The sequence below is a fragment of the Toxotes jaculatrix genome, chromosome 11 (assembly GCF_017976425.1).
Source record: "Toxotes jaculatrix isolate fToxJac2 chromosome 11, fToxJac2.pri, whole genome shotgun sequence".
NCBI classification, from domain to species: Eukaryota; Metazoa; Chordata; class Actinopteri; family Toxotidae; genus Toxotes; species Toxotes jaculatrix.
The window spans coordinates 18,996,604-19,011,985 of NC_054404.1; the positions used below are offsets into that span (position 1 = coordinate 18,996,604).

A 15,382-nucleotide genomic window follows, 5' to 3' on the forward strand; every position below is an offset into this window, starting at 1 on the left:
TCGGCCTCAAAATGTCATAAAAAACGTCATAGTATAGTAAGGCGTTTTTTCGGGCAAAAAAAGGCAAAAAATTTTTCGGCCTCAAAATGTCTTAAAAAACGTCATAGTATAGTATGGCGTATTTTTCGGGTAAAAAAAAGTCAAAAAATTTTTCCGGCCTCAAAATGTCATAAAAAACGTCATAGTATGGTAAGGCGTCAAAATCGGCCAAAAAAAGTCAAAAAAAATTTCGGCCTCAAAATGTCATAAAAAAAGTCATAGTATAGTAAGGCGTTTTTTTCGGCCAAAAAAAAGTCAAATTTTTTTTTGACCTCAAAATGTCATAAAAATATCATAGTATAGTAAGGCTTTTTTTTCGGGCAAAAAAAGTCAAAAAAAGTTTTGACCTCAAAATGTCATTAAAAAACGTCATAGTAGAGTAAGGCATCAAAATCGGCCAAAAAAAGTTAAAAATTTTTTCGGCCTCAAAATGTCATAAAAAACGTCATAGTATAGTATGGCGTTTTTTTCGGGCAAAAAAAGTCAAAATTTTTTTCGGCCTCAAAATGTCATAAAAAACGTCAAAGTATAGTATGGCGTATTTTTCAGGCAAAAAAAGTCAAAAATTTTTTCGGCCTCAAAATGTCATAAAAAACGTCATAGTATAGTAAGGCGTTTTTTTTTTGGCCAAAAAAAGTCAAATTTTTTTTGACCTCAAAATGTCATAAAAAACGTCATAGTAGAGTAAGGCTTTTTTTTTCGGGCAAAAAAAGTCCAAATTTTTTTCGGCCTCAAAATGTCATAAAAAACATCATAGTATAGTAAGGCGTCAAATCGGCCAAAAAAAGTCATATTTTAGTAAGACCTCAAAATGTCATAAAAAACGTCATAGTATACTAAGGCATCACAATCGGCCAAAAAAAATTAATATTTTTGTAAGATCTCAAAATGACATAAATTCAGATTCAGATTTAGAGAACTTTATTGTCATTCCTTGTATTAGGAACAAGATTACATTGCACCAGCTCAGAAGATCACAGTAGAGGTAAAGGAACAGTAGGAAGGAAAAACCACAATAAGGTACAGAAAAATAAATTACTATAAAAATAAGGATAAAAATAACATAAAACAAAGTATTGTCAGTGAGACTGCGTATAGTGGAGGCTGAGGACGGTAAGAATATACACATATATTTATATATACACAGATATATCTATATCTTTCCAAACGTACATTTTTAGATATTTATTTATGTTTATATATGCATACAGCCATTAATATTAATAGTAATCTTATTATTATTACTATTATTATTATTACGTATAAAACCGAAAAAAAAATAGCCATGGTTATGGTATACATGGTATACAGTATATACAGAAAGTGGAGAGTACTATATATACATAAATATGTATATATATATATATATATTTATATATATATATATATATAAATATATATATACAGAGAGAGAGAGAGAGAGAGAGAGATTTTTATAGTAATTGCACATGTCCAGGGTGGGATAAATAAATATACATAGGAAATATGGTCCCTGAGCAAACTATTGCACATGTAATGCAGCAGCTGTACCAGAAAAAAGAATTTCAATATGAAAAAGTAAAAAGTGTGGGTCAGTGTCCTGTTGGAAGGCTACAGAGCATTCAGGAGTCTGATAGCCTGTGGAATGAAGGAGTTGTGGATCCTGGTTGTTCTACTTCTGATGCTGCGGTACCTCTTTCCAGAGGCCAGAAGCAAGAACAGTCTGATGTGGGTGTGAGTTGTCTCTGATGATGTTGTGAGCCTGAGACAGGCAGCGTTTGTGTCCAGTGACCTGGACTGCAGGCAGAGAGGTCCCGATGATTTTCTCCGCTGTCCTCACCACTCTCTGGAGGCTTTTCCAGTCTGCAGCTGTGCATCTGCCGCTGGCGTTTTTTTCTTTAGTAAGGCGTCAAAATCGGCCAAAAAAAGTCAAAAAAATTTTTGACCTCAAAATGTCATTAAAAAACGTCATTGTATAGTAAGGCGTCAAAATCGGCCAAAAAAAGTCAAAAATTTTTTTGACCTCAAAATGTCTTAAAAAACGTCATAGTATAGTAAGGCTTTTTTTTTTCGGGCAAAAAAAGTCCACATTTTTTTCGGCCTCAAAATGTCATAAAAAACGTCATAGTATAGTAAGGCGTCAAAATCGGCCAAAAAAAGTCAAAAAATTTTTTGGCCTCAAAATGTCATAAAAAACGTCATAGTATAGTAAGGCGTCAAAATCAGCCAAAAAGAGTCAAAAAAATTTTTTTGGCCTCAAAATGTCATAAAAAACGTCATAGTATAGTATGGCGTTTTTTTCGGGCAAAAAAAGTCAAAAAAAATTTTGACCTCAAAATGTCATAAAAAACGTCATAGTATAGTAAGGTGTATTTCTCGGGCAAAAAAAGTCAAATTTTTTTTTGACCTCAAAATGTCATAAAAAACGTCATAGTAGAGTAAGGCGTCAAAATCGGCCAAAAAAAGTCAAAAAACTTTTTTGACCTCAAAATGTCATAAAAAAACGTCATAGTAGAGTAAGGCGTCAAAATCGGCCAAAAAGAGTCAAAAAAATTTTTTTGGCCTCAAAATGTCATAAAAAACGTCATAGTATAGTATGGCGTTTTTTTCGGGCAAAAAAAGTCAAAAAAAATTTTGACCTCAAAATGTCATAAAAAACGTCATAGTATAGTAAGGTGTATTTCTCGGGCAAAAAAAGTCAAATTTTTTTTGACCTCAAAATGTCATAAAAAACGTCATAGTAGAGTAAGGCGTCAAAATCGGCCAAAAAAAGTCAAAAAATTTTTCCACCTCAAAATGTCATAAAAAACGTCATCGGCCAAAAAAAGTCAAAAAAAATTTTGACCTCAAAATGTCATAAAAAACATCATAGTATAGTAAGGCGTCAAAATCAGCCAAAAAAAGTCAAAAAATTTTTTGACCTCAAAATGTCTTAAAAAACATCATAGTATAGTAAGGCTTTTTTTCAGGCAAAAAAAGTCAAAATTTTTTTTGACCTCAAAATCTCATAAAAAACGTCATAGTATAGTAAGGCGTTTTTTTCAGGCAAAAACAGTCAAAAAAAAGTTTTGACCTCAAAATGTCATAAAAAACGTCATAGTATAGTATGGCGTTTTTTTCGGGCAAAAAAAGTCAAAATTTTTTTTGACCTCAAAATCTCATAAAAAACATCATAGTATAGTAAGGCGTTTTTTTCGGCCAAAAAAAGTCAAAAAATTTTTGACCTCAAAATGTCATAAAAAACGTCATAGTATAGTAAGGCGTCAAAATCGGCCAAAAAAAGTCAAAAAAATTTTTGACCTCAAAATGTCTTAAAAAACGTCATAGTATAGTAAGGCGTCAAAATCGGCCAAAAAAAGTCAAAAAAATTTTTGACCTCAAAATGTCTTAAAAAACGTCATAGTATAGTAAGGCGTTTTTTTCGGCCAAAAAAAGTCAAAAAATTTTTTGACCTCTAAATGTCATAAAAAACGTCATAGTATAGTAAGGCGTTTTTTGCGGGCAAAAAAAGTCAAAATTTTTTTCGGCCTCAAAATGTCATAAAAAACGTCATAGTATAGTAAGGCGTTTTTTTCGGCCAAAAAAAGTCAAACAAAATTTTGACCTCAAAATGTCATAAAAAACGTCATAGTATAGTAAGGTGTTTTTTTCGGCCAAAAAAAGTCAAAAAAATTTTTGACCTCAAAATGTCATTAAAAAGGTCATAGTATAGTAAGGCGTTTTTTTCGGGCAAAAAAAGTCAAAAAAATGTTTGAACTCAAAATGTCATAAAAAACGTCATAGTATAGTAAGGCGTTTTTTTCAGCCAAAAAAAGTAAAAAAAATTTTTGACCTCAAAATGTCTTAAAAAACGTCATAGTATAGTAAGGCGTTTTTTTCGGGCAAAAAAAGTCAAAAAAATTTTTGACCTCAAAATCATAAAAAACGTCATAGTATAGTAAGGCGTTTTTTTCGGCCAAAAAAAGTCAAAATTTTTTTCGACCTCAAAATGTCATAAAAAACGTCATAGTATAGTAAGGCGTCAAAATCGGCCAAAAAAAGTCAAAAAATTTTTTGACCTCAAAATGTCTTAAAAAACGTCATAGTATAGTAAGGCGTTTTTTTCGGCCAAAAAAAGTCAAAAAAATTTTTGACCTCAAAATCTCATAAAAAACATCATAGTATAGTAAGGCGTCAAAATCGTCCAAAAAAAGTCAAAAGAAATTTTGACCTCAAAATGTCATTAAAAACGTCATAGTATAGTAAGGCGTTTTTTTCGGGCAAAAAAAGTCAAAATTTTTTTTGACCTCAAAATGTCATAAAAAACGTCATAGTATAGTAAGGCGTTTTTTTCAGGCAAAAACAGTCAAAAAAAGTTTTGACCTCAAAATGTCATAAAAAACGTCATAGTATAGTATGGCGTTTTTTTCGGCCAAAAAAAGTCAAAATTTTTTTCGGCCTCAAAATGTCATAAAAAACGTCATAGTATAGTAAGGCGTCAAAATCGGCCAAAAAAAGTAAAAAAATTTTTTGACCTCAAAATGTCTTAAAAAACGTCATAGTATAATAAGGCGTTTTTTTCGGCCAAAAAAAGTCAAAAAAAAATTTGACCTCAAAATCATAAAAAACGTCATAGTATAGTAAGGCGTTTTTTTGGGCAAAAAAAGTCAAAAATTTTTTCGACCTCAAAATGTCATAAAAAACGTCATAGTATAGTAAGGCTTCAAAATCGGCCAAAAAAAGTCAAAAATTTTTTTGACCTCAAAATCTCATAAAAAAAGGTCATAGTATAGTAAGGCGTTTTTTTCGGCCAAAAAAAAGTCAAAAAAATTTTTGACCTCAAAATGTCATAAAAAACGTCATAGTATAGTAAGGCGTTTTTTTTTGGCAAAAAAAGTCAAAATATTTTTTGACCTCAAAATGTCATAAAAAATGTCATAGTATAGTAAGGCGTCAAAACCGGCCAAAAAAAGTCAAAATTTTTTTTGACCTCAAAATGTCATAAAAAACGTCATAGTATAGTAAGGCGTCAAAATCGGCCAAAAAAAGTCCAAATTTTTTTTTACCTCAAAATGTCTTAAAAAACGTCATAGTATAGTAAGGCGTTTTTTTCGGCCAAAAAAAGTCAAAAAAATTTTGACCTCGAAATGTCATAAAAAACGTCATAGTATAGTAAAGCGTCAAAATCGGCCAAAAAAAGTCAAAATTTTTTTCGGCCTCAAAATGTCATAAAAAACATCATAGTATAGTATGGCGTTTTTTTCTGGCAAAAAAAGTCAAAATTTTTTTCGGCCTCAAAATGTCATAAAAAACGTCATAGTATAGTAAGGCTTTTTTTTCGGGCAAAAAAAGTCAAAAATTTTTTCTGCCTCAAAATGTCATAAAAAACGTCATAGTATAGTATGGCGTTTTTTCGGGCAAAAAAAGGCAAAAATTTTTTCGGCCTCAAAATGTCATAAAAAACGTCATAGTATAGTAAGGCGTTTTTTTTGGCCAAAAAAAGTCAAAAAAATTTTTGACCTCAAAATGTCATAAAAAACGTCATAGTATAGTAAGGCGTCAAAATCAGCCAAAAAAAGTCATATTTTTGTATGAGCTCAAAATGTCATAAAAAACGTCATAGTATAGTATGGCGTTTTTTTCGGCCAAAAAAAGTCAAAAAATTTTTCGGCCTCAAAGTGTCATAAAAAACGTCATAGTATAGTATGGCGTCAAAATCGGCCAGAAAAAGTTATATTTTTGTATGACCTCAAAATGTCTTAAAAAACGTCGTAGTATAGTATGGCGTTTTTTTCGGGCAAAAAAAGTCAAAAAAATTTTCGGCCTCAAAATGTCATAAAAAACGTCATAGTATAGTAAGGCGTCAAAATCGGCCAAAAAAAGTCAGATTTTTGTATGACCTCAAAATGACATAAAAAACATCATAGTATAGTAAGGCGTCAAAATCGGGCAAAAAAAGTCAGATTTTGGCATGACCTCAAAATGTCACAAAAAACGTCATAGTATAGTAAGGCGTCAAAATTGGTCAAAAAATGTCAAAAATTTTTTGGCCGTCAAAATGTCATGAAAAACTTCATAGTATAGTAAGGCGTCAAAATTGGCCAAAAAAAGTCAAGATTTTTTTCACCTTAAAATGTCATAAAAAAACATCATAGTATAGTAAGGCTTTTTTTTCGGGCAAAAAAAAGTACAAATTTTTTTCGGCCTCAAAATGTCATAAAAAACGTCATAGTATAGTAAGGCGTCAAAATCGGCCAAAAAAACGCATATTTTTTTATGACCTCAAAATGTCATAAAAATGGTCATAGTATAGTAAGGCGTCAAAATCGGCCAAAAAAAGTCAAGATTTTTTTTTACCTCAAATGTCTTAAAAAACGTCATAGTATAGTAAGGCGTTTTTTTCGGCCAAAAAAATTTTTGACCTCAAAATGTCATAAAAAACGTCACAGTATAGTAAGGCGTATTTCTCGGCCAAAAAAAGTCAAAAATTTTTTTGGCCTCAAAATGTCTTAAAAATCGTCATAGTATAGTAAGGCTTTTTTTTTCGGGCAAAAAAAGTCCAAATTTTTTTCGGCCTCAAAATGTCATAAAAAACGTCATAGTATAGTAAGGCGTCAAAATCGGCCAAAAAAAGTCAAAAAATTTTTCGGCCTCAAAATGTCATAAAAAACGTCGTAGTATAGTAAGGCGTTTTTTTCGGCCAAAAAAAGTCCAAAAAATTTTTGACCTCAAAATGTCATAAAAAACGTCATAGTATAGTAAGGCTTTTTTTCGGGCAAAAAAAGTCAAAAATTTTTTCGGCCACAAAATGTCATAAAAAATGTCATAGTATAGTAAGGCGTTTTTTTTGGCCAAAAAAAGTCAAAAAAAATTTTGACCTCAAAATGTCATAAAAAACGTCATAGTATAGTAAGGCGTCAAAATCGGCCAAAAAAAGTCAAGATTTTTTTTTACCTCTAAATGTCATAAAAAATGTCATAGTATAGTAAGGTGTCAAAATCAGCCAAAAAAAGTCATATTTTTGTATGAGCTCAAAATGTCATAAAAAACGTCATAGTATAGTATGGCGTTTTTTTCGGCCAAAAAAAGTCAAAAAAATTTTCGGCCTCAAAGTGTCATAAAAAACGTCATAGTATAGTATGGCGTCAAAATCGGCCAGAAAAAGTTATATTTTTGTATGACCTCAAAATGTCATAAAAAACGTCATAGTATATTGTAAGGCGTATTTTTAAAGGCAGAAAAAGTCAAAAAAAATTTTGACCTCAAAATGTCTTAAAAAACGTCGTAGTATAGTATGGCGTTTTTTTCGGGCAAAAAAAGTCAAAAATTTTTTCGGCCTCAAAATGTCATAAAAAACGTCATACTATAGTAAGGCGTCAAAATCGGGCAAAAAAAGTCAGATTTTGGTATGACCTCAAAATGTCACAAAAAACGTCATAGTATAGTAAGGCGTCAAAATTGGTCAAAAAAGGTCAAAATATTTTTTGGCGTCAAAATGTCATGAAAAACTTCATAGTATAGTAAGGCGTCAAAATTGGCCAAAAAAAGTCAAGATTTTTTTCACCTTAAAATGTCATAAAAAACGCCATAGTATAGTAAGGTGTCAAAATCGGCCAAAGAAAGTCATATTTTTGTATGACCTCAAAATGTCATAAAAAACGTCATAGTATAGAAAGGCGTCAAAATCGGCCAAAAAAAAGTCAAACAGTTTTTTTACCTCAAAATGTCAGAAAAAACGTCATACCGTGATATGACGTCAAAATATGCCAAAAAAAGTCATACTTTAGTAAGGCCTCAAAATGTCATAAAAAACGTCATAGTATAGTAAAGCGTCAAAATCGGCCAAAAAAAGTCAAAACTTTTTTTGAACTCAAAATGTCGTAAAAAACGTCATACTGTGGTATGACGTCAAAATATGCCAAAAAAAGTCATACTTAAGGAAGGCCTCAAAATGTCATAAAAAACATCATAGTATAGTAAGGCGTCAAAATCGGCCAAAAAAAGTTATATTTTTTTATGACCTCAAAATGCCATAAAAAACGTCATAGTATAGTATGCCGTTTTTTTCGGGCAAAAAAAGTCAAAAAAATTTTCGGCCTCAAAATGTCATAAAAAACGTCATAGTATAGTATGGCGTTTTTTTCGGGCAAAAAAAGTAAAAAAAAAATTCGGCCTCAAAATGTCATAAAAAAACATCATAGTATAGTATGGCGTTTTTTTCGGGCAAAAAAAGTCAAAAAATTTTTCCGGCCTCAAAATGTCATAAAAAACGTACATACATAGTATAGTAAGGCGTCAAAATCGGCCAAAAAAAGTCACATTTTTTTTTTACCTCAAAATGTCATAAAAAACGTCATAGTATAGTAAGGCGTCAAAATCGGCCAAAAAAAGTCAAAAAATTTTTTGACCTCAAAATGTCATAAAAAACGTCATAGTATAGTAAGGCGTCAAAATCGGCCAAAAAAGTCATATTTTAGTATGACCACAAAGTGTCATAAAAGAGGTCATACGGCCGTAAGGCGTCAAAATCGGCCAAAAAAAGTCATATTTTAATAAGACCTCAAAGCCTAAATAACTCTAAAACGGTTGTGGTACAAAAAATAATTGTCATTATCGTTATTATTATTGTTATCATTAATATGACAATAATACGTTTTTGAAAAAAAATCTTTACATCGTTTTAGATAGTAATTTCAAAGAGTTATAACGTTAACGTTAACTTTTAAGATGAGTTTTGGCGCATTTTTTTGGCTTTATTTCTTATGTAGTATGACCTCAATAAAATATTAAAATATTAATTATTATTTCAAGTGCTGTGGTATTATAGTTTGTAAGGAACTGACCTTCAGGTACGAGCGCTCGCTGTGTGTCACGGTCGCACAGGGTCGAGCTAGTCGGGTCGGACTCAGGGACTGTCATGTACAAGTGTAGCTACCGCTTAGCTTGTTAGCCTTGCTGATTAGCTGATTAGCATTACGCTAGCTGGGTTGCCCCGAGCTAAGTTACGGGGTCCCTGTTTCTACTGAAATGTGATTGGCTCAGCCGCTCAGTCAGTCATCAAACTGTCAAAAGAAAACAAGAAAGACAAGCCAGGTAAATTAAGAAAGAAGCCACACACACACACACTTAATTGCTTTTATTTGAGCAAAACCACATGCAAGCAATACACAAAACATGTTCTTTTCCATGTTTTCATGCTACAAAATAAAGCAGAAATTGAACAGAATTTTGCCAGTCTTTTTGCCTCTGTTCTCCGCGCGCACACACACGCACACACACACTAGTTTTAATTTTTAAATAAACATAGTGTTTGAGTATGCACAGTATGTGTCAGCATATGTAGCTTACTTTAGTACACTCTACTTACTGTATATCGTGTATATCATTAGATTGTTTTTATATTGCAAATATAGTATTCATGTTAAAATCATAGTTCCACTTACATGCATTGTGCGATCGGGTAAAAGGCCTCAGCACTGCCTCTCAGAATGCCTCTCTACATCTTCCTGCAGCTGAAGAAACTGGGTGTGATGCCTCCAGAGCAGCCTCTGCCTGTCAAGTGCTACAGGATTTATCAGATCATGTGGGCCAACAATGGAGACACCATCAGCAGACAGTACGCAGGCACTGCAGCGCTCAAGGTAACATCATTGTCTTTGCACACACATTCACATCTGGATCAGTGTTTGCTTAAAAAAACAGTGTAGGTACAGTTTTTAACAGACAATCTGTTTTAGGGAGATTTCACCAGGACTGGGGAGAGGAAACTGGCTGGTGTGATGAAGGATGGGGTGAACTCAGCCAACCGCTACTATCTGAACCGTTTTAGGGATGCTTACAGACAAGCAGTCATTGGTATGGAAAAACAGAGAGCGATAATATAGTTAAATATGTGTGTCTCCATCCAGTTTGTTCTAAAATCAGTCTTTGATCAAATCCTCTGCCTCTCCCTGCAGACCTAATGATGGGCCTGCCAGTGACTGAGGACCTCTACTCCATCTTCAGTAAAGAGAAGGAACATGAAGAGAAAGAGAAGGAGAACCAAAGAGGAGCTCAGGAGCAGGTCAGCCTCCTGCTGCAGACCTACATGCAGCTTTTGCTGCCAGATGATGAGAAGTTTCATGGTGGTTGGGCCCTCATCAACTGTGACATGAGGTTAGTGTCCTGTCTAAATTTTGCTCAGTCCTGACTCCAGTTAGCTTTTGTTGATGTTATTAGCCGAGGGGTTCGCATACTTTTTCCAGACTAAACTCTGAATGTTTGAATAATGTATTCAAGATGGACAAGGACAATACAATGATTTGTGTGTTATTAGTGTTATTCAGTAGTTTCTGAAATGCTCTTTTCATGATATCATTCTGTTACTTCCCACCAGCCTCATCGATGCAACCAACAAAGACGTGGATGTGCTGCTGCTTCTGTCTGACAAAGCCTACTACATTGCTTAGTAAGTCTGACTTTAATTTTAGGGAAACGATAACATTTATGCCAAGATGTTGTTTAAAAACACTTCTTGTGGATTAACTTGCACATTTATTTTCTTGTAGCTATGACGAAGAAGCAGATAAAGTCAACCAATACCAGCGCCTCAATTTAGAGGGTTTGGAAAAAATCGAAATTGGTAAGAAGTTAGACTCAAAGGAGAAGTGAAGGTTCTTGACCACTCACTGAGTCACTCAACACTTCCCAAAAGTGTGCTTAACAGTTTCTCAGTAACCTTTTAGCAATATCTCCGTTGATAGTGATTCATGCAGGGAAAGCACATTGCTAAAAATGGAAGTTATTAAGTTGTGCTTTCTTCTGCAGGTCCAGAGCCTACTCTGTTTGGGAAGCCAAAGTTCTGCTGTATGCGTTTGCATTACAGGAATGAAGAGGCGAGCGGATACTTTCATACACTGAGGGCAGCAACACGAAATCCCGAGGATGATGGGAAAGGTAGGATATAATGTAGTTCTCTAAATACTTTAAAGGGTGGGAAAGGAACGTTTTTAGATCATAAACTCTGCATGTACAACACTGACGTCGTGACATATTTCAGATACGTTGCAATGCATAGCTGAGATGCTGCGCATAACAAAACAGGCCACGGGGTTGGACCTGCTTGTGGTTGAAAAGAAGCTGGAGAGGTGAGTTGTCATTATCAAACCAATAAGCATTTATTTGTCTCTCCTATACACGATTTAATGTAATTAAGATAAACATTTGCAGCCATCATAGCACCATTTTAACTTTTAGACTATTACAAGAGCTGTTTTTCACGTGCTTACAGTGCTCATGTCTGTTACAGGCGACAGAGTAGACCTCATGAGGATATTATGGGGATCCAGAACAAACCTGCTGATCAGATCCAGGGTAGCTCTGGTTTGGCACAAGGCAAAAGCTTCCTCCTCAACAAATTCTCCTCCCTCAACCAGAAAGTGAAACAAACCAAGACAAATGTAAACATTGGCCCCTTCAAGCCCCTCGGGAGGCTGGGCAACTTCTCTAAGCCTGATGTCAAAGTCAATTTCCTGAAACCAACTATGCATGTCAACCTGTGGAAGTCAGACAGCAGCTTGGAGACATCAGATGGCAACCCTGGCACAGGAGCCTTGAAAGACATCGGTGACGAGCACTCGGAAATGTCAGACGACTCTGACTCCTATAATTCTGACCCAGAGCATCCGTGTTCCGGTTCTTTAGAAAACGTGGACTATGTGCTGCCCAGCTGCGGCATTGTAGCATCCAACCCACGACTGGGCAGCCGCTCCCAGTCCATTGGTAGCGTGGAGCTAAATATCCCCTCTGTCATCCGGGTCACTGGCTGTGACGGAGTGCAGGAAAGCTCCGCTCAAGTCAGCGATGACAAGTCTCCAGGTGCCGCCTCGGTGGCTGAAGAAGCCATTCTGATTGACTTTGGTACTCCCATTGATGCCTACTGCCACCAGTTTGTCCAGGATGCACAGACCAAACCTGTTGAGGTGTTCGGAGAGCATCCGCCAGCTCCTGTACCTCCACTCAACCCTGTGGTGCCCGTGAAGAATAAGACTCCAGCAGACTCAGACAAGCAGCCAAGCTCTGAGCCGCAGCATCAGCAGGAAGAGCCCCAGCTCCCCAGGCCATCCCAGCTAGACGTCCAGTCCACTACCTCCAGTTCCAGCCTCCTCACCGTCCAGAAGCCCAGCTCTGCCGCCTCAGGAGGCTCTCAGAGGAGTCTGTCCTCACAGATGGATGGCAGCCTCGGCCCTTCACCCGCTGACAGCAACAGCAGCCGAGTGGTGTCCCCCTTTGCCAAGATCAAGAGCTCCATGGTCCAGGTGGCCAGCCTCACCCAGGCGGGACTCACCCAGGGCATCAGCTTTGCTGTGGCAAAGGTACAGAAGAGCCCCGAGCCAGATACTGTCAACGAGGCCCAAGAGAGCGAGCTGAAGGCAATGTTTACGCAGTGCCAGACCAGGATCATTCAGATCTAGTGCTTTCCTTGTAGCAGTACGACGTGTTCACACTTCCTGTATGGTAGCAGTAGCAAAAGCTTGCACATAGCGTCACTACTCAGCCAAGACATGCGCTCTTAAATTTGCCCTTAGATTAAACTTACCCATATTAATGATGACTCTTTTATCATTTACAAATATATACCTAAGTCCAATGGTGAACATGTTTACATGCACATGACTATGGATCCCTCTCCTAAGAGAGCACTGATTGTTCAGTCTAGTCTTTTTTTTTTTAATATATAAAGGATGTTTAGCCCTTGTTCTTTTTGCCATGCAATCTTACACACTTACTGATAACAATGTTAGGCCGTCTCCTCTATGGGTTATGGGTAGTCATTAATGTATTCCTTCTCTATGGATATTCCAATAATGGTGATACTATGACATTTCTGATGTAAATGTCTCAAAGTACCAGTACCTAGAACTGGAGTATAAAAAGGTCATATGGGAAATGTTTAAGTATTTGGGGAATTTCTTATAATTCCCATGTGTCAGTGAAAACATTATCATCATCTAAATCCTAAATCACTCCAAAAATCCTGCTACTGCTAAATTAAATTAGTTTATAAGTAAACTTTTTTTCTTGTTAAATTCCAAAGATATTTTCATTATGAATACCTTAAGACATAAGAAATATTTAGGTTTTTAAGACATTTTAAACTTGTTTACTTCCAGAGTGGTATGCATAGTGTTTTTGCGCATGTAAACATGTCACTGTCCTTGGTCTGACGAGTTATTTAATTACCCACAATGCTTGCATGTGAGGTTAATGGTGACAACTGATTTTGACGAGGCAGGTAAAACCTTAGCTGCATGTTGAAAGACCAACTCTGACTCTTATCATGTACTGTATGTCATCCTGTGCGTGCAGGTCACTTATTGGCGTTTGTGATATAGACCTTGTAACAACCTTCGATTTGTAACAGTTGTTGTAGAATCCGACCAAATATCTTTTGTGATTCCCAAAGGACAGTTCTGTGTTAACTATTACCCTTTGTATAGCTGTCATAAACTAGCCAGACGACATACTGTACGTAGTTATCCTATGTAATATCAATGTTGTCAAGTGTAACTTAGAAGATTTACTGTTATAGAAATAATGACTACACAAGACCTAAGTAGGAGTATCTTGGTTGTTGATATGTACAGTGAGTATTGTATGTTTAACTGTTCCCTGAGTAGAGCCTTCCCTTAAGCTTTTTGTATTGATGGCAGGGTGGCAGCTTAATCTGTTCAAAGAAGTATGAGCATTATATTTTGAAAAGAACGCCCAGTACTGTCATTGCTAACCACAAGTAACCAGAAGACTGCTGGTTGGAGTTGTGTTTGATAGACGTATGAACTGAAAGAACTATTCTACTAATTAATTACGAGGGTTTGTTTGAACTGAGTCTTCAGCCAGCGTTGTTTATTGACGTTGCATGTTTGACAAAGACAGGAGAGTAGCATATAGTAGGTATATATACAATTGCACCCACCCAGTTACTAGAGACACTGACGCTTTATGCACTCCCCAAACTGAAAGCATATTTGCCTTAACAGGGAATTGAAGTGGGATTATGTATATCAGGTATTTATGGCAAAATCTACCTTTTTAAGTCCATTCTTACATGTTACATTTGGTGTACTGTATAAAACATCATGTTCAGGGTTACTGTATGTCATCAGGCTTTATCTTGGGATATTTCATCTGCTGGCACATACATTCTCTTTGGAAATGAGCAGGTTTAAGAGATGTAAACAGTGCGTTGGCTGTGTGTGTGTGTGTGTTGTGCACAGTGCGCATGAGTTTGTGTGTTTGAGCATCCCTCCTGCTGCTGCTGCTGCTGGTGTTTAGGATTGCTCGCCTTAGAGCCCTGGTTATATTTATGTGCTCTGAAGCTGTAAACGTTGTATTGTTCACGTTTTTTCGTTAACCTCAGGAAGTGAGGTTTTGCCTCATTAGGCTCCCGTTAAACTTTACACTTGTTGTCATTCTTTGAAAATCCTCCTCCTGCAGGACCTTGTTATAGTCCTCCGGAAGAAATTATAATGAACCAGGGCCAGCTCATCCCACTGCTGCGTGTATTGGTGTCTATTTCTCATAAATAATAATAAGAATCTGTTTTGCTTTGAGCTGAAATATCCCAAGATAAACAGTCACACGTTTCGTATTTTGTGTTATATTCGCCTGTTTTTTGAATTCAGCTTGCTCACCAGCAGACAAGATGTGGGATACTTGTATATTTTATCTGACTCTAATTATGTTAAGTGAGGCTGTAGCCTTGGCTGCTCTGTGGGTGCTAGATTATATAGTTATTGAACCTGCTGATAGTGTGTGGTGCTGCCAAAGCTTGACGGTAACAGCTGTAATGCAAAGTTTTAATTTACAAGGTTAAAGGTGTTTGTTTTTAAGTTTACTTTGGGATTGTTAACACTGGAGCAGTTCTCAAGCAAAGCAGAAACTTATTCTGTCCTAAACTGGCTGTGTTAGGCTAAGAACAGTGATCCTCAACATTCCTGATAGAGACCACAATGCTAGCGTGCTGGTGTCTGGTTTTTATATGCAAAAGCTGGCATAGTTAGATTTAATCCTATATTTGCTGTGTGGGATTTTTTTTTTCTCCATACTTTTTTTTTTTTTTTTTTCTTTACACCAAGTGCTTTTGAAACCACCTCCTCATTTGTCTGCGGTTGTCCTCTGCTCCCCTTAGGACCCCAGACCATGATAAATGATCATGTGATAAGAGGTAGTGAAGCATTTGATTTGCACTGTTTAAGCACATTTTCTAGCATTAGTACCATTTCATCTGAATGTCTGTGGTCATGTCTCTCCTCTTTACCAACTGACTGTTGTCATTGTTTTCCACAGTGTACTGAGATTGTATTGTATATTAAAGTATCCTATTTATTCTTATCTTTTTTGGGTG

The 15,382-nt window shown here is 35.7% G+C and overlaps 1 protein-coding gene across 3 annotated transcripts in view; it reads left to right on the forward strand.

Annotated features, from left to right (window-relative positions):
- Positions 1-15,382, forward strand: part of inpp5f (inositol polyphosphate-5-phosphatase F) — a 42,814-nt gene that overhangs the window by 20,388 nt on the left and 7,044 nt on the right. For 2 of the 3 annotated variants that reach the window (XM_041049564.1, XM_041049565.1), the window contains exons 13-20: positions 9,510-9,638; positions 9,735-9,852; positions 9,954-10,152; positions 10,373-10,444; positions 10,545-10,618; positions 10,804-10,932; positions 11,036-11,123; positions 11,285-15,369. In XM_041049564.1, coding sequence (XP_040905498.1) covers positions 9,510-9,638; positions 9,735-9,852; positions 9,954-10,152; positions 10,373-10,444; positions 10,545-10,618; positions 10,804-10,932; positions 11,036-11,123; positions 11,285-12,449 — 1,974 coding nt within the window. In that variant the 3' untranslated portion in view covers positions 12,450-15,369. Of the gene's footprint in view, positions 1-9,509; positions 9,639-9,734; positions 9,853-9,953; positions 10,153-10,372; positions 10,445-10,544; positions 10,619-10,803; positions 10,933-11,035; positions 11,124-11,284; positions 15,370-15,382 lie in introns of those variants that run through there. The other variant, XR_005894879.1, reaches the window with a different exon arrangement.